The sequence below is a fragment of the Etheostoma spectabile genome, unplaced genomic scaffold, assembly GCF_008692095.1.
Source record: "Etheostoma spectabile isolate EspeVRDwgs_2016 unplaced genomic scaffold, UIUC_Espe_1.0 scaffold379, whole genome shotgun sequence".
In the NCBI taxonomy this organism is placed as follows: Eukaryota; Metazoa; Chordata; class Actinopteri; order Perciformes; family Percidae; genus Etheostoma; species Etheostoma spectabile.
The window spans coordinates 765,414-784,173 of record NW_022605596.1 but is presented as its reverse complement, the minus strand read 5'-3'; the positions used below and the strand labels follow the sequence as shown (position 1 = coordinate 784,173).

The 18,760-nt window shown below is 40.6% G+C and overlaps 1 protein-coding gene across 1 annotated transcript in view; it reads left to right on the top strand.

Moving 5' to 3' along the window:
• Positions 1-13,422: 13,422 nt before the first annotated feature.
• Positions 13,423-18,760, top strand: part of hnrnpll (heterogeneous nuclear ribonucleoprotein L like) — a 39,894-nt gene continuing 34,556 nt past the window's right edge. Inside the window, exon 1 of the mRNA XM_032511507.1 lies at positions 13,423-14,035. Coding sequence (XP_032367398.1) covers positions 13,790-14,035 — 246 coding nt within the window. The 5' untranslated portion in view covers positions 13,423-13,789. The remainder of the gene's footprint in view (positions 14,036-18,760) is intronic.

The following is an 18,760-nucleotide window of genomic DNA, read 5'->3' as shown; positions in this document are numbered from 1 at the left end:
TAGTACATGTTTCTGATGTTGGGTGAACCGAGCACCTGGAGGAAACCCACACAAACATGGGGAAACATACATACAGACCCCCTACAGAAAGGCCCGAATCCCCGGATTGTTTGCCTAACCTTCTTGCTGTGAGGCTAACCATGGACCACCATGCTGCAAACAAAGCTAACAGTAGCTCACGTCAGCGTTTAATAGATTTGGACACAGTAAATTTATTTCAGTAATTCTAAATAAACGCTATAGTAATTTCTTAACTTTCACTAGCTACAATCATTGCTACGTTTTGGTTTGAAACTATATATTTTTCAAAGTTGCCCACTAATTGATGTGACCAGTCAGTCCACTGGTAGACGGTTTGGTTAGTTAGAAAAAAAGCTATGAACCATTATGATACAAGATTTTAAAATTAAGGGCTCAAATGTCCAATTAAAGCCATTTGAAATTGTTTTCAGTTTGTAATTAAGCCATATTTTAACTCTTTTTCAGGCTATCAAAAAAAAAAAATCCTCCTTTTTAAGCCAGATCATTCAACATCAGAGTGATAGAACATCTCCAGGTTTTTTCTCGGGTAATTAGTGTCAATATCTGGAAGCAAACTGGGGCCTGTTGCACGAACTAGGATAAACATTAAGCCGGGATATTCAAGTTATCCTGGATGAATTTAGCTTGGACTCGATTCACAACCAATTGAATTAAGCCCAGCCAAGTAACCATGGAGATTTATTCTTTACGGCAGCCTGGTCCAGAGCAGGCTAACAGCCGGGCTACAGCCGGCTAAGATTAATCCTGGGTCTCATGTGTCAAATCAGCTGCCGTCTGTATCCGAAATGAACATGTTTAACAGTTTTTGCGTTGTCTTCTGCATGTTTTCTGCTTTATTTTTATTAACTGCATTAGCCTACTTGTCACTATTGTTGTCGCAGTTTGATTTAACCCTACACAGCGTTTGAGATGTTAGAAATGGTTGCACTGGCACCCTGATGCGGAGTGGGACTTTTCCCGGTGGGACGGTAGTGTGTCGAGGCTGCCTGGCGTGCGGGCCGCTGCCCGGTGCCGGTGGCCGCCGCTGCCGGTGGCCGGTGCCCGTGCCCGTGGCCGCTGCCCGGCGGCAGACCCGTGCGTCGCGTCAGTGTCCACCCTCTGTAAAGTAAGATGAGCAGCGCAGCGTCCGTGTCTCAGCTTCAGGTCATACAGGACGCGCTCTGGAGATTAAGTGTGACGATTAATGTAGCGATATTCCCAGACGATATTAATGAGCGATATTCCAGATGATATTAATTGCAGACTGGTCAGAGACCAATACATTCATGATTTAATCTTCTTGTTGCTTGTCCTTCTCTAGTAAAGGACACTTTGTGTTACTCCTTAATAAGTAGGCTCATGTTTTTTTTATATAGCTTACATTGGTTTCATAACCTTCTCAATAAGTCTCCCATCACCGGACTAATAACGTGGCCTATAAGTAGGCTACGTTATAGTGTAATTATCATTCATCACACCGGAACACAATGCTTCTTGATCTTTTATTTTGGTGCTGTCACTTGTCAGAAGAATAAAAAAACTGAATATTGTTTACATATGCTCACAGGCGTGTATTGAAGTCACTTACTCTTTTTTCTTGTGGTCCCTTTCTGATTGTTCTGTATGAACATTAATTGTACAAAGAATTAGATTAGCTTAAGAGATTTGTGCATGGTTGTAAACATGTTCTCGCGTTGTGAATAGGGTTTGAAATTAAGCCTAAGTCCTTAGGGTCCATTTCCCGAGGAACATTAGTTCCCTCTGCTCACTTTTAAGGCAAAGGCTATATTTTTACACCCCACACATTCAGTCGGTCCGCTATGTTGGGCTTTTTCTCTCCATTTGACAACAGCCGTATTTCCTCTCTGCATATTATACTCTTCACCTCTCGTTACTTTCCATCAGAAGCTGCTGCTCATTGGGTGAAACGTGGCGCATGCGTCTTCTCCTCCTGCATCAGTAAATCTGTGATCGATAACGTGGTCTATTTGAGAAAGCCGTGAACGTGCACTTATCCCAGCTATCACACCGGCTGGACATAGCTCCACCTGTTCATCCTGGCTCGGCAAACGGCAACCGATTAAGCCGCGATGACAGATCACACTAAGTCAAGCTGCGTTTTTTTCACTCACCTGGATATCTTTATTCTACTTTCGTGCAACAGGCCCCTGGTCTGACCAACTGAACTAAACTACAGATGGGAACCAGGGCCAAACATGGTTTCTGTCCTTCTTATTACCTGATGTTGTGTTCAAGTTGTTCATTTTTCTGATAATTTGGTTTCATCATTTAATTAAACCCACTTAAACCGCAGGTGGCTTTGCTCCCGTCCCATCGTCCCTCATGTCACCGTCCCTGTGGCCGTTCTTTCCTCTCATGCTGCTCAGTCACTCTTGCATTTAAATGGTCTGCTTCACTCGTTCCCAGGTGGCTCTTATCGGTGCTAATTGGCACCGGGGTGGGGCAAGGCCAAGTCATTGTCACTGTACACAAAAAACCAACAAAAAAGCATCTTAAAGCCCAAAGCAACACAATAAAAGAAACCATGCAAAAAAGGATAACTACACAACAAAACGAGTCAGCTAAATGATGCACCGCAAAAACAATTAAAAACATGCAAACACAAAATGGCCTCCCTTGGACTGCTCACAGTTGCATACCACCAACCCTCCATAGTGTAGTTCTAAACAAACAACTTTTGTCATATGACAATGACACACGCATACTTGTTCTGTATTAACCTAATATGAAGCATTCAAATTAATTTTTCAACCAGTAGTAACTAAAAACTAATTGTATGCATGAAGATTTTTAATAATAATATATAATAATAATACATTTTATTTATAACGCACTTTTCATTCCAAGAATCTCAAAGTGCTACACAGGAAATATAACAATAAAACAATCAGCACAAAAATGCTTCCTGAATAAAAAATAAATAAAAAAAACCTTATGCGTGCCCACTCAACGGGCTGCTTGCTTGCCCTCTACTTTTGGTTTAGGAGACTCATTTAGAGCCATCTTCAATCAGAATAACTCAGTTTATTTACACTTTATGCTTACATGCAACTGCAATTTATGCATGAATTTCTTTAAAGTTATCTTATCAATGAATGAAGTGGAGAGGACAGGTGTAGTCACACAATGTGCAGGCGGCAGTGAAAATTAGTGTGGAGTTTCATTGATTTTAGCTTCCCCATAAGCAAGTGGAATAATTTGATAACGAAGCATTGACATAGAAGACATACCGTTCAATGGGATTAGATGGCTATAGCATCGGGGTGAGCGATTGCAGAATGGTGGGTGGAGGTGGTGAAATGAGGATATCCGTCTAGTTTAATATTATAACTAATAGTATAGCTAACGTTATTATTATTATATGCCTTAATAAAGTTTCACAATAGTAGGAAAAATCTATTTTTGTATTATATTGCTATTGATATGATTAAGAGTGCATGTCTGAGGTTTATAAAAGTAAACAAAAACAAACCTTATGGTTGAATGGGCTAGCAATTCCAAAAACAAAGGAATCACACGAGGCTAAATGTTAAAGCATTCTAATATGACGCTGGCGCTCGCGCGTGGCTTGAAGTGTTGCATCCCCCCCCCCCCTGACTTTTCCAGGATATGACACAAGGAGAGGGTTAACTTCTCCTGCTACTATGGTCCGAAAGCACAGGGGGACACTTTGTTTCATCTCTGTAGAATTCCTGGATTAAGAATGAATGAGTGAGTTCTTTGAGAGTTTTGTGAGAAAATAAAGCAGCTAAAGTGAAGTAGTGAGAGTTTGGTGAGCGCTCACTTCTTATGAAATCCATAAATCCAGCTGCAGTGTGATGCTCTCTGTCAGGAGGCTCCACAGCCAGAGACCGATGACATCCCTCCTTTGCGCGAGGCTCGCAACTTTTCATGAAATCTCAGTTAAAATCCTCTTTGAGTGATGGATAAGAGGTTGCCATAGCAACGCAACATGTCTCTGGCAGAGTTCCCCTCGCCCCAAACCCGCCTCCTCACCTAATGTTAGAGGAATAGTTCAGCCTTTGTAAAGGATAACACACATACGTTACATATATGAATATGGAACAGCTGCAGCTTGACTGCTCTCTAAATGGTTTTTTGGAGTTTGAACCTGCAGCTGCTCGCGTCAGGGACTGAGCCTTTGTACATGTGGCAAATACTCTACCAGGTGCTCTCTAATTTGTTAATGCATAAATACAACAGATGGACTACAACAATCATGGACAGGGACCAATCTGATCTGAAAACACCCAGTGGAACAAATGGCAATACCCAGATTGAGTCAGAAAACTCTTATTTATTTATTTAATTAATAATATGGCATGGCACAGGATCACAATCACATTATTTATTATTTTAATTAATTTGGTCACTTCTTCAGACCTGACATCCACAGGCTTATTACTCTGCCAGGAAGGTATGTATTGGCATTTTTCAAAATGATAAAGATATGCATCAGTTACACTTTTCCAAGAGGAGCTGAGGTTGCACTGTCCGCTGAACGTATATGTATGTTTTACTATGCGAAAAAGTATATGTACAATCGATTACTGCACTCCTTCTGTATATAGAGTACCCATTTTTCTTCTTCTCTGTCCTACTGTTGGTAGAGGTCACATGATCACACGGTGGTGAAGGTGAAGCGATGTGACATGTTTTGTAGTCCCACCAGGACGCAGAAGACAGTCGGAAACGAAACCTGGACAGACACAGACACACAGACACCAGACACAGACACAACACACACACACACTTCTTCAGCCTTATAATGGTTGCCTAATTACCACAGCTTGCAGTGTCACGCTAACACTGGTTTTAGTTTGCAAAGAATAATCGATATAAATTTTGCATCAAAACTTAAAGTTGTATGTGAGTAGGGGCGATGAAAAATTATTGCATCCCATGCGGACCTGGATGATTCTGCATTGCTGCAGAGACAGACCGTAATCCATTATTGCTACCTGATTTTTCCGGTTGCTGATTTTTTTTTTTTTTTTAATTAAATCTATTCATATGTATTTTAGAAAGCATATAGTGCTTACAATTCTAAAATAAATAGTTTTACTAAAACAATTACATACACAGGTGGGAACACAACAGGTCCTGTTCAGTAGATATAGAGATACACAGCTGCTGACATACTTATCACCAATAGATACCTTCACACGACAGCTTTGTAACATCCATCATCCTCCTCATATTCATCCTCCTCATCATCATACTGGTTGCCAGCATCAGCCATCTGTGTCTCCAGACAGAAGGAGCTGTGCTTCCCGTACCTGACCCCGCCCTTTCCTGTTATAGACCATCCAGGAAGTTGGCAGTGTAGAACTGAGACTCCTGTTGTTGGTGGAAAACCTCCAGGACCCGCCCACTGGCTGGGTGACACACTCTGAGACGAAGGAACAAGTTTCCCTGCTAGATTAGATTAAGACAAAAGGTATGTGTGTTGTTTGTTGTGTAGCTGTGTTGTCCTCTGCAGCTGACCTGGCAGCGTGTCTTTCTGTCCAGGTGTCCCCGTGACGACAGACAGAAATTAGGGTCAAACCCCGACCTGGACTTTCCTTCAGCTGAGGGCCAATCAGAAGAGGCTTTCTGAGGTCAAAAGGGCGTGCCATCCACTGTGCTGATCTCTCCTGCAGATAGAAGAGTTATTGATTGGTGATTGGGTTTCATTGAACTAGTTTAGGTGATGAGACCTACAGACTGTGCTGAGGGACAATGTCTCAGCACACATCTCAGCAACATAGATGTTAAAATACAGGGGCATAAGTATACCACCCCCTATGTAAAATACAGGGCATAAGTATACACCCCCCTATGTTAAAATACAGGGGCATAGTATACACCCCCTATGTAAATACAGGGGCATAAGTATACACCCCCCTATGTTAAAATACAGGGGCAATAGTATACCCCCCGATGTAAAATACAGGCATAAGTATACCCCCCTATGTTAAAATACAGGGCATAAGTATACACCCCCTATTTAAAATACAGGGGCATAAGTATATAAAGGCGCTGTGGAGGAAGGTCTGTCTTATCTCTCACCCTCAACTATCATCCTGTGGGGGACTGAAAGGAGACTGACAAAGCTCACAGAGGCACAGGAATTAGACAGGCCCAACTTTCCAGGACTGCAGTTCACCCTCACTTTTAACTCTCAGAACTGATTTGTATTTCAAGTCTTGTTCTTATTCGGCCCTTGAGCCGGATCCCCATTCAACACAGATTCTGGGATATATATAAACAGTCATTTCTCCTCTGTCGTCGGGGGAAACCAAAGCTAATTGCAGAGTAATAGCAAGTTTATCTGACAGAGCATGTAGGAACACACTCCCACCAAGTGGAGGCTTTCACTTCTGTGGAACAGTGGCAAAACACCATAATAACGCTTATACTGTACAAACCACTGGTGACCAGGGATTCAACATGAGCACTAAACTACAGTTTCTCAACCTCTTAAAACACCCACGGAGACACAAAGACCAAGACAAAGAGCAAAGACAAGACTTAATATGAAGAGGAAACATAATGTTACTGAAAGTTTTTTAAATGCGATACTTTCTTATTGCATGAGCTGAACTCAAAGATCTAAGATCTTTTCTACTTTTTCTACTATACTTTCCCACTTCATTCAATGGCTTTAAACTTTCTCATTGGGGTTTGGTTCTGCTGGGAGACAACACGGACATCTGTTACCTGTAGAATCGTGATGTCTCCACGGCAGGTAGACTGAGCACTGATGGATACTGTGTGTCATAGATGTCTGTGCACCTACACAACCACAGACACACCACACACACACACACACCCCCACACACACACACCCACACACACACACACCACACACACACACACAACACACACACACACACACCCACACACACACACACCACACACACACACACACACACACACACACACCACACACACACCGACTGAGTTTACATAGTCTGTCCACCAGAGGACGCTCTACAACGTCCCTGTGTGATGGCGTTGCATAGTCTGTCCACCAGAGGACCTCTAACGACGTCCCTGTTAGTGATGGCGTTGCATAGTCTGTCCACCAGAGGACGCTCTACAGACTCCCTGTTGGCAACACTGATTTTTTTTTTGTTATGTGTTTTTTGTTCAAGGACTTTAAGTTTCATATCTTAAGTTTGTATTTTATATATTTTTATTATCAGACCTTTAATATATTTTGATGTTCTGTTGTGACAAAACAATTATTATCATTTTATTTTAGTGAGAACTCATGAATAACTACAAAACTAATGTTAGGTAAATCTGTTTTTGTTTTGTTTCTGGATTATTACTTTTTAAACATATTTCGATCGCGATTATCGGCATATGGGATTTCATTTACCAATATATATCATAAAAGCCTTAAAAATCTTTTATCAGTCAGCTCTAATAACCATGACACGAGATCCCAGAGGGCTTATGGCTGGGGACTACGCTTACTGGGAGGACCGTCTCATCATGTCACCACAGGTGTGACTGAGGTTAGAGACGCCTGAGGCCCTGGCAAACATTTTATTGTTTTGTGATTGTTCCAATAGTGTGGCTGGGTGTAATTTGTGGTTCTGAGTGAGAAAATCTGATCTCAAAAGAGAAAAAAATCTGAACTAACTGCTAACCCTCATCTTTTCCCTTGAGTCCTCTTCCTCTCTCTCTCTCTCTCTCTCTCTTCTGCATTCCTCTTTAGTATTGCCTTTCTCTAGCTGACCTCCTTCATTCTACTTTTAAAATGATCAGTATGAATGGAGAGTTCTTTTTTGGATATCTTTTTTTGGGGCATTTTTTTTGCTTTATTTTGACGGACAGCTGAAGACAGGGGAGAGAGGGGGGGAATAACATCAGCAAAAGGCCGCAGGTCAGTCGAACATGGACCCGCTGTGTCCTATACACGGTCACCGCGCCCGTCGACCAACTGAGCTATCCGGCCCCCGAATGAGAGTTGAACTACGCGCTTACGATTTGTGGGGAAAAAATCTAATTGCGATTTTCTTGCCAGATATTGCGATTCCAAATTTGTTTAGCTACGTTTCGCACCTTCATGACCATGTTAACTAAAGTAATACAAAATAATGAAAGAGCCACTGTGATATGTAACATTATTCCACATTTATCTTATGGAAAAACAGTAATTACGACACAACAGGAAAAATAACGAATGTTAAATCAAAACTGAAGACTTGCACTATGAGTTCCTGCATGGTTTCAGGGCAATGATTTTTGTCTCCAATCGTAGGCATCTTTCCGGCTCCGTTAGAGCCCCCCCCCAATACACTATGAAAAAGCCCGGTCTTTGGAGAAACCGGGTCATAAACGTCAAGCAAACACTAGAGGCAACGGACAGGAAACAAACTACATCAGCCATCACGACCAGATGGTTGGGGGTCAGTTAGTCATGACAGTTACGGGAGGGGGGGTGCTTGCTCTGTTATGTTGAAATCGACTTGGAACGTCAACAGTAGTGACCACAGGACCTCATAGTGCACCTAATCAGTCTTCACATTAGCCAATCGCTGAAGATGACATCCTTCAGCCCTAGCTCAAACAATTCCCCTTATTAATGTTTCCCAATGGTCAAACGTGCTGATCGTGTGCCTTACCTGTCCAGCCGGTTGAAGTAGGAGTGGTTGGTGAGGTTGATGGGGGTGGCTTAGTAGACCTGGCTTGGTATTCTGCAGTTAGTGTTTCCCCCTGAACACACAACTCAATCTTCAACTGGGCTGACAACCACGATTTACATGAAAAAGTCAGATACGCAAAATGTCGGAGCGTGATCAGCTCAGGGCGGTGTGCTTACCTGTAGGGTGTAGGAACCGAGACCTGAACCTCCCCAGGATAACCTGGTCTCCATCTGGACGTAAGCCTCAGCGTACACCACTCTCACTGCTGTTGCATGCCAGATAGCCTAAGAGACAAATAACACACTCCACTTACAGGAAGCCACGTCTCATGGGAGTGATGGCTTAGAAAAAAAAACACCTGTGTATATTCCTATTACTTTAAAAACGGTCCCGCCAGCATCAGGGAGTTTATTATCGTATTTAGTTTTTTTCCAATCTGGTACTTATTTATACCAATTCATCTATTCTATGGTTACTTACTTTGCTACATCATTTAATTACATATTATTCTATTAATTTCATGTCACTTATTCACCTTACATTGCAATGCCACCTAACTTTACTGAAGAATATACTTTTGGGGTGGGGTCCATAGGGAGTTGGGTTGGTAACCGGAAGGTGCGGTTCAAGCAATGGTGGTGACTGGTAGCTAGGAGGTGCCATTTCACCTCCTGGGCATGCCAAGTTTCCTCTGAGCAGGGCACTGAACCCCAACTGCTCAGGGTGCATTCCATGGGCAGCCCCCCCTCTCGACATCTCTTCATAGTGCATGTATAGGTACTGAGTCATGTGTGTAATAACACAAGTTTAATTGTAATTTCCCCTTGTGGACTAATAAAGGATCCATTATATTTTTAATATGTCACTTATATATCATTCACATTGTCTGTTTTGTTCAAAACCATAGGGCCTTGGGACCATTGGGCTGTGGGTCCATAGAACTGTGGGACTATTGGTCTTTGGGTCCATAAGACTTTGGGACCATTAGGTTGTGGATTCATTAGGTTGTGGGTCCATTGGGCTGTGGGTCCATAAGACCTTGGGACCATAGGACCTTGGGACCATAGGGCTGTGGGACCATTGGGCTGTGGGTCCATAGGGCTGTGGGTCCATTGGGCTGTGGGACCATAGGGATGACCCCAAGGTCAGCACCCTTAGAACCTGCTGGATGCGCTACCAACTACTCATTACAACATTAAATAAACCTTCTCAATTTTGTATAATGTAAGCTGATAGAATTAATGACATAATTACCCTCTCCACTCCCTCCCCATTGTAATGTGTGAATCACACCTTTTAAAAGGGTGAAGTGAAAGGATTTGAACTGTGTCATCTTTCAACTGCAGTCTCGTCAAACAGGCCGCGCTGCCTGAAAGCTGATCTGAATCGCAGCGTCGGTGTGACAACACGCTGTGTGGGAAAGATGTGACACAAAGGAGCATTAAGTGTGTCTGCGGGCTTAGACAGGGAAGACCAGGAAAAAGGCTCCGCCATATTGCATTATTCCGTTTAGGAGTTCCCTCCCAGTCACAGTCACACACAGACATAGATACACACATGCATGTAGAAATAGATGCATGCATAACACAACTGGTTTGTTCAAAGGCTGAGTTCTTGTTACAGGGTTAGCAAATAAAGTAAAAATAAATTGTGCACTGACCCATTTTGGTCATTTTAAGGGGTGTGCACAAGACTGACATTACACTGTCATAACTATAACATGATACCTGCCATTAACATTAAGCAGTCTTAAATACACATCCGTGTACATAAATCAAGATTTTTCCAAACGGCTGAGGAAGAAAAGAGCTGATCTTCTGAGATGAGATGAGAGAAGCAAGAGCAAACGTATTTATGCCATAATCAGCTACAACAAGCAAATTGTTAGAGACATTAGTTTTGGTTAACATTGATGCTTCTACAAAATAGATAAGCGACAAGACTTTTGTCAGGGACTGTACAAGGTAAATGGAGGCTTTTATACATTGTCATGTTTCTTTAGAAATAAATAATGGACGAAAAAAGTCTTTAAACGGACAGATGTAAAGTTATTTGCTGTCAAAGTGGCGCTAAATGAATGGGAGTCAATGGGATGCTAACGGCAGGTGATGGCTTGTTAGCCTCAGAATCTCCCCATAGGTGGTACGCTTTCCGGATGCTCGCTTACCCCCTTGCCGTTTACTCAGGAACAAAGTTACGACATTAAATAAACAAAAGAAAAGGCAATATTATCAATCTAAAATTGAGAAAATAAAAAGTGATAACAAAACATTATGGAAAACACTCAATAATATAAGTGGGTAAAAACACAAACTCCAACATTTGTTGAACATGGTGATGGATTTATTGACAAACCTCTAGATATAGCTAATCACTATTTCCTAGGTAAAGTGGATACAATAAGAAATCAAATGTCACCTGCTATTGGTCAGTTGTCCGAGTTAGTTATTAAACCAAAGATTATGTATGACAAAAAAAAGCAAATTTAACTTTAGTGATGGGACGATAGTAACCCAGTAAGAGTGTGCGCCCCGTGTAGGCTGAGTCCTTTGCAGCAAAGGGCCCAGGTTCGAGTCCGACCTGCGGCCCTTCGCTGCGTGTTGCCCCCCCCCAGCTCTCTCCTCCCTTTCTTGTCTCTCCACTGTCACTCTGAATAAAACCAACAAAAAAAACACAAAATAAAATACTAATCTTGTCTTGAAATGCAATAAACCTTGTGGATATGACTATCTGGATAGTAATATACTACGGCTAGCATCTGAGGTTGTAGCTAAGCCATTGAGTCATGTCTTTAATTTATGTCTAAATGAAAGTGTTTACCCACAAATATGGAAAATTGCAAAGATCAAAAAGAGTAAGGAGCAATTCACTGGACCAAATGGTCGCCCTATTTGCATTCTGCCTGTTTTGAGCAAAATCCTGGAGGGAAGTTCATTCAAAGAACTTCAACTATATTTGAAAGTATATATTATATTATTACCATAACAGTATCAACTCTGAATTCCCACATGCATATTAAGTCGGGATGCACACAACTGAAAGGGTTAATGGCGGGCACTGTACTGCTTGATTTCAGTGCAGCTTTTGATCTAATAGACCACCAATTCTTATTAGTTAAACTATCTGCATGCCTGAGAGCATTACTGAATTATATTCCATTATTAGCCTTTAGTAACACTATTACTGTGCAAGCCACAGGCATCATTGGGACAGTTTCCATAGTTACATAGTCACAGATATGGTCATAACCACAACAGGGCTCAATGACTCCTTTTTGAGGGGGAAATAAACTTCAAGTTTTGAGTTACTTTTAGTGTGACAATACATTAAAATGTTGAGTCGCAGCCTGACGAAGAGTTACATGCAACTGCTGCTGACTTACATTAGCGTGTAGTTACAGGAAGGAAGCCACTGACCACATGATGAGCAGATACTGTTGACACGATGTCATGATTTGATGGGAGTGCTGTAACTATTATTACGTTCATTTTTGTTTCTTAAACTAGTTGAATAGCTTCTACTTGTACCATAATGGTGCTTTTTGGACAGAAGCCACTGCCACTGTCACCAATGGAGGCAGAAATCTCAGAGGCAGATATCGCAATACCTTAAAGTATAAACCACTGAAGGGAAGTGAGAACATCTGCTTTTTGTTGTTGCCTAGAGGAACTGACCCCTGTGGAACACATAAGCCTAGTTACATAAGATACGTATGTTTCAAAAACTACAAATGTTCTCATAATGAGTTGCAGAGGCGAAGTTAAAAATCAGCTGCACATGTTTTTATTGACTAAAAAAAATGCGCTATTGTACTGTAGTACAAGTAGTACTTTTAAAGTATGTAGGTAAGTTAGCAGGAAACTTCCTGTTTATTTTGTCAGCTTGTTCACCTCGCTCTGCAGAGTAGCTGTGACTTCATATATTACCTTCTTATAGCTGTATTCTCAGTAACATGACAATCTGCAAAGACGGGTTATTTATAAATCACTAAAATAGAACTGACAGCACCGATTGACTTAGTTATCCATGCCGTTAGCATCGTAGCTAACAGTATTGTTACTTTGTTTAGGACAAATTGTTTCACTAAAAAATCAACACTACTCGAATGCTGAAATTACAATTCAAATGTGACATGGAATTCATGTCACAATAAAAAAACATTTATTTAGTTATTAAAAAGCCAAATTATTGTTCTTTTAAACGGTGTTTTAATTGTACAATAAATGTATGTAAATGCATGCATAAAGGGAATACATATAAAAATGTGTTTTGTATTTCACTTAGTTTTGTTTGAGTTTCTTTCATTTTTTTTAAATTGTCCATACATCCCCCAAATTTATGGGAGGGCAATTCAAAATGGCTATTTTTTTGTTCAAAAATGCTATTGTTCTGCTTTACTTTCCACCACATCATGATAATACTGTAAGCTTAGAAATTCACATTGATAATGACTTTACCATCAGTCAAATGCCCCTCATTTTTAGAGATGGCAGTGTGTGATCAATCAGAGCCCCATCGTACCTCACACACTCGGCTTGACCTTTGTTGGAGACGTTGTAGTCTGCAATGTTCAAAGAGCTTTCAGGAAGGTTGGGGCCTTTACGGACAATTGATTTTGTGTTTGATGATGCAGCAAATATCCCTTCCTCCTGACTCTCTCTCTCTCTCTTCCTTCCTATGATCTGCATTTTTTGAGGCTGTCTCCTTTTCTGTTTTTATTTAGCCCACCATTCCCCTCTTTGCTCCTCTGCGCACTCCTCTGCAGAGCATGGAGAGCTGTCTGTTGACGCATCGACGTCGGCCAATCACACGCCGTATCTCCAAGGCGCAGGACATGACTGACCAATAAGAGAGCAGCACGGGGCGGGATGTGTCCAGTCCGCTCACACCTCCACACAGAAAATCACTGGTGTTCGAGAGTGATAAAGAGACAGACGGGGACCGAGAGTGGAACCGCGAAACGGGGACAGGGACACAAATAAGGAGACAGACAGATACACGGAGACTGTTTAACGCGGTTCCACCACGGGATAAATGTTGACATGGACGTGTCAGTTTGACTAGCTCCAGACCCGCTCTCTAACAGGTCCACCGCAGCCGCGAGCATGTCGACGGCAGAAGGAGCCGGCCAGCGCGAGGAAGGAGAGTACGGAAGGGCGGCAAAGCGGCTAAAAACGGAGGAGAGGGAGACGGAGAGGGAGGCGGACGCGGACGCGGAGGAAAGAGAGGAGGGGGAAGAGGAATTGGAGGAGGGGGAGGATTCGGACTCCGGCTCGCTGCCCGGTAACGTAGAGTCAGCGGCGGACAACCGGGCCAGGTGGAGCGGCAGCCAATACGGAGCAGGACGGAAGGTAAGGGGGGCTAACGTTACCCCGCAGGACAGCATCACAGACACCCGCGTGCGTGCGTGCGTGCGTTTGCCGTCATTGGGGGAGCATCCTCTGTCACACACTAGGCTACAGCCGGGTCACTTATGTCAGTGATGAACACCACTGACACACTAACAGGATGTAGAATATGCAACAATGCATTTCAACCAACGAACTAACTATTAGAATCAGCTTTATTTATTATTCACCAGGTATGAGGACACATACGAGGAATTTTTCTTTGGAGCATCGTCGCTCACACTGTGCTTACACATGCAAAACAACCAAAACAAAATATGTACACAATATATACATACTCTAAAAAGAAATAATATAGAGGCAGGATTGCAATGAAGAGTACAATAAAAAAAAATTTAAATGTGGAGCATAGTGCAAAGGATACTGGGACAGTATGAACAGTTGTGAAATAGGAAATGAGAATGATGAATAAATATAAAATAACAAGTGAGATGTGAGAATGGGAATGATGAATAAATACTAAATAAGTGGAATAATAAGTGGAACCAGTAAACAGGTGCTGTAGAGACAGTGGTACTGGGTATTGACCAGTATTAACTACTATTTATTTATACACTGATAAATATAGAAGCAAAAAATTATGGACTATATCATACTAATATATATATATATATATACATATATATAATATATTCTTTTTTTCATGTAGGCCTATAAAAATACACATCTATTTGCTCAAGTTTTAGCTTAGTTATTTGGGGATAAAATTACTCACCCTGATTTTTTTTTTTTACACTGCAGTTACAGTAACAGGATGTAGAATATGCAACAATGTATTTAAACTTCAACAATTAACTATTTATACACTGATAAATATAGAAGCAAAAAATGATGGACTACATCCTACTATAATATATATATATATATTCTTTTTTTCCATGTAGGCCAATAAAATATACATATACTTGGCATGTAGAATATGCAACGATGCATTTAAACTTTAACAATTAACTACTATTTATACACTGATAAATATAGAAGCAAAAATGTTGAACTATGCATTATATCCTACTAATATATATTTATTTGTTGCCCTACAGTCAGGATTTTAGCTTGTGCCCCTTGCATCTCAGCTAATTCTCCCACCAATTATTGTGTTCATATACTTATATACATATACATATACAAACAAAACTGCACATCTTTATGTCTTTGAGGTCGTTTTTATTTTAGAAATATAACAAAACATGAATACATTGTGATGCAAGGTGCGGTATATTCTGTTTTTCTCAAGACTTGTTTTAAAAAATTAAAACACACAAAACAGTATTAAAGAAGTATTTTACAGTGGTGCTAATAAGCTTATGAACCCATAATTGGTTGTTATGATTCCGACAGGTAGACTGTGAGCTGACAGCAGATGTAAAGTAAAGTGCCACAGCAATGGCAAAACAAAGTCCTTTAATGTTATATAAAGGATTAGAGTCCCTTCAAAGGGCCAAGTCCACTTTTCTTGGCTGAAATACAGCGTGAAAAAGGAAGCGCTTTTCTGTAAAATGACATTTCCCCAGTGGAACTGACAGCCCATTTGCAAGAGAGCGTTTTTTTTTTTAAGTGTGTTGTTCTTTTATGTAATTTAGAGAAAACAAAACCTCCGCTACTCACTGATAAGTGATCTTCTTATTTAAGAAAAATCCTGACTGGTGATGGCGGCTTTTAGCTGAAACGCATTGCCCACATTAAATAAGAAGATTACTTATCTGTGAGTGCCAGATCCCCCTTTGAGCCGACACTGTCTAACAACTGGCGCTGCGCGGGATACTTTAAAATATATCTTTTTTTAATTCAAACAATGCTTGGCTGGGTGTTTTCTTTTATGATTTCCTTCTACTGCTGATTTGCTAGTCTTCAGACAGGCATGTGTGATGCAGCTGACACCTTTTCTGTGGTTTGGATTTATGTCAACTTGCCACGTTTTGCACTAAATTGCACTGCAGAGCTGCTGGTTCTGCAAGTGCAAATATATTTTTACCTGAATAGGTTATGATAACCGGTTATTTTTATACCGTTACAGCCTTCAAAGACCGAGCTTTGTTGGTTGAGCATGTCATATTTTATAGACATCTGTGTTGCTTTTATTGCCTTTGTAATGCAGAATGTTATAAAAGTGGCACTCATTGATTCAGTTTGTCTATGTTTGTCCTTTTTTCTACTTCTAAGTTTAAGGTGCTTTTTTCTGGGGATAAAAACAGTTGAACTAGCCAAAAAACTATTTGTGCCTACACCACTGGTCTATTGGTGCAGCCCTTTGTGATAGTGCCAGGATGTGCTGAGGTGGAGGGGACAGCGAAAACTGATGCTGCATTGCTGGGGTTGTCTGAGGTCGAGGGGACAGGACAACCTGACGCTGCAGGTAGCTCAGCATTTGCAGGGGTGGAAGAATATATTTCAAAAGTGCATGTGAGGAGAGAAGAGGAGTGTATGTGACCATTGGGTGCATTATATAAATAAAAAATATCCTCTGATGGTAAACCACAGCCAATAATAGCACCTAAAGCCGTCTACAGATGTTCCTCTGCGCTGGCTTTTCCATTGTTGTCCATTAAATATAAGATTAATTAATAAATACAATGCAAAGGCTTACAGCTTTTACGTGAAAATGGGATAGAAAAACATTTTAATTACTAGCAGGGCTAACATTGGCTAACTAGATAAAATAATAAAAATGTATGCCTGGTTTCTTTGTGGAGACTTAAAATTAGGGCTGGGCGATACAGAGAAAATCAAATATCACGATATTCTGGACCAAACCCCTCAATGTCGATATTGTGGCAATATTTTATGGTTTATTATTGGTGCTTTCACAAAATGTTATTTACGCAATGAGATTTTTGATAAATATTCTCCAGAAATTGTTCAATGACTTAGTGGGTAAACGTAAATAATAGAAGAGCTAGAACAGTCTGGTGAGTTCAGAACATGACATCACTTTACTGTAATGCAGCCTGTAAAACCAGGGAAAGACACTTACCATATAACGATATTACAATAAATCCAAAATCTAAGACGATATCTAGTCTTATATTGCAATATTGATACAACATCGATATATTGCCCAGCCCTACTTAAAATAAAAAAGGCAATTTCTCAAAATGATACATACATTGTTTCCCTTATTTAAAATCTTTCCAGCTTTACATTTAAGGAGGGAGTAACAGACAAAAACTCAAAACATTTTTATTAAATTAGCAAACACGATCATCCAACAGAAACTAAAAACATTTTGCGCTAACTACACGACAGATAAACTAACGTTACTCATTCATCACACATTACCTCTGTCTTTTTCCCTTTTCTTCTTCTTGATTTTGGTCTTTTTGACATTCTATAGCGACAGCGTTGCAGTATATTTGGCTTTTTGACTGCAACTCTTCCATGAAGACCCCTTCTGGCCACACTTCTCCAGACAGTAGATGGGTGGACCTGTGGCTGTGCCAGTACTGAGCTCATGTCACTGCTGGCCATCTTCTGATATGAAGGGAAATAAGCTTGATGTGTTTTCCATCTGCTGCACTAAGTCTCCTTGGCCAACCACTGAGGGTGGAACAGTACAAGTAATTGTATTGAACAGTACATGAATTTACACGGAGAATACACGGTATAAAAAATAAGTAAAACTCGTGTGGAAATAGGATTGGGCATTGAGAACCAATTTCTACTTGGAATCAGTTAAAAGATCAAGAATCCAGTTGAATTGTTTCTGTATTGGAATCGTTTAGAGGATTGGGTTTCAAATTTAAAAAGCACAAGTTTTGGTTTCCCATGTGGCCGGGTGCTTGTTGTGTTGCAGCCGTGGAGCTCAGTAAGCACCGCTCTAGTGTGGCTTTATTTGACATTGAAAATCCCGCTAAAACTGCGAACCCCCACTGACTTTAAATAAAACCTCCCTCGTATTTGTGAAATAGGCATGTGACCCATTTCAACTCCCCCCCTCTCAGAATTGAAATCCAGAATCGGTAAGAACCGGATTTAAAAGGAAGAATCAGAATTGTTAAAATCCAAATAATAACCAACCCTATGAGCATATTAATTAATGTAATGCGGAACTACTGTTAGATAACAAAAAAACAAAACAAACTGTCCAACTTCCCCCCCACGCAGTGCTTACCCAGCCTTTAGATACAAATACACATAGGGCTTCAAGTATTCGCTGCATGTACTCGCACCTCGTTACAACATGCCATCCCGTCCACATATGTTTTGTTGTTATTATTGTATGTCATGTGCACTTTCATAAATAAGATGATATAGCTGATTGTATTATTTTGATTACAAGTTCCATTCTGGAGATGATGTGGGGTGCCTACTGTTTACCTTTTACATCTTACTTTACACGGATTGGGATTTACATTTTTCTTTTGTTTGTTTCACTTTGCATTTTGTAAATTGATCAAAATAAACAATCATTACTTATATTTTTGAAATCATTCTTAGTTTACAGCATTTTTTTACACCTGCCTAAGACTTTTGCACAGCACGGTATATACACACATATATAATCTAACCCACTGGAATCGGATCAATACTAGATAACGCCAAATACACAACTTCAGGTATCTGAATAGGTATTGGGAAGGTACAAAATGAAACCTCTCTAAATAAAATGTTATTTAAAATATACATATAAATAAATCCTTTCTTTCACAGGTTTGATAATGTCAAATTGTT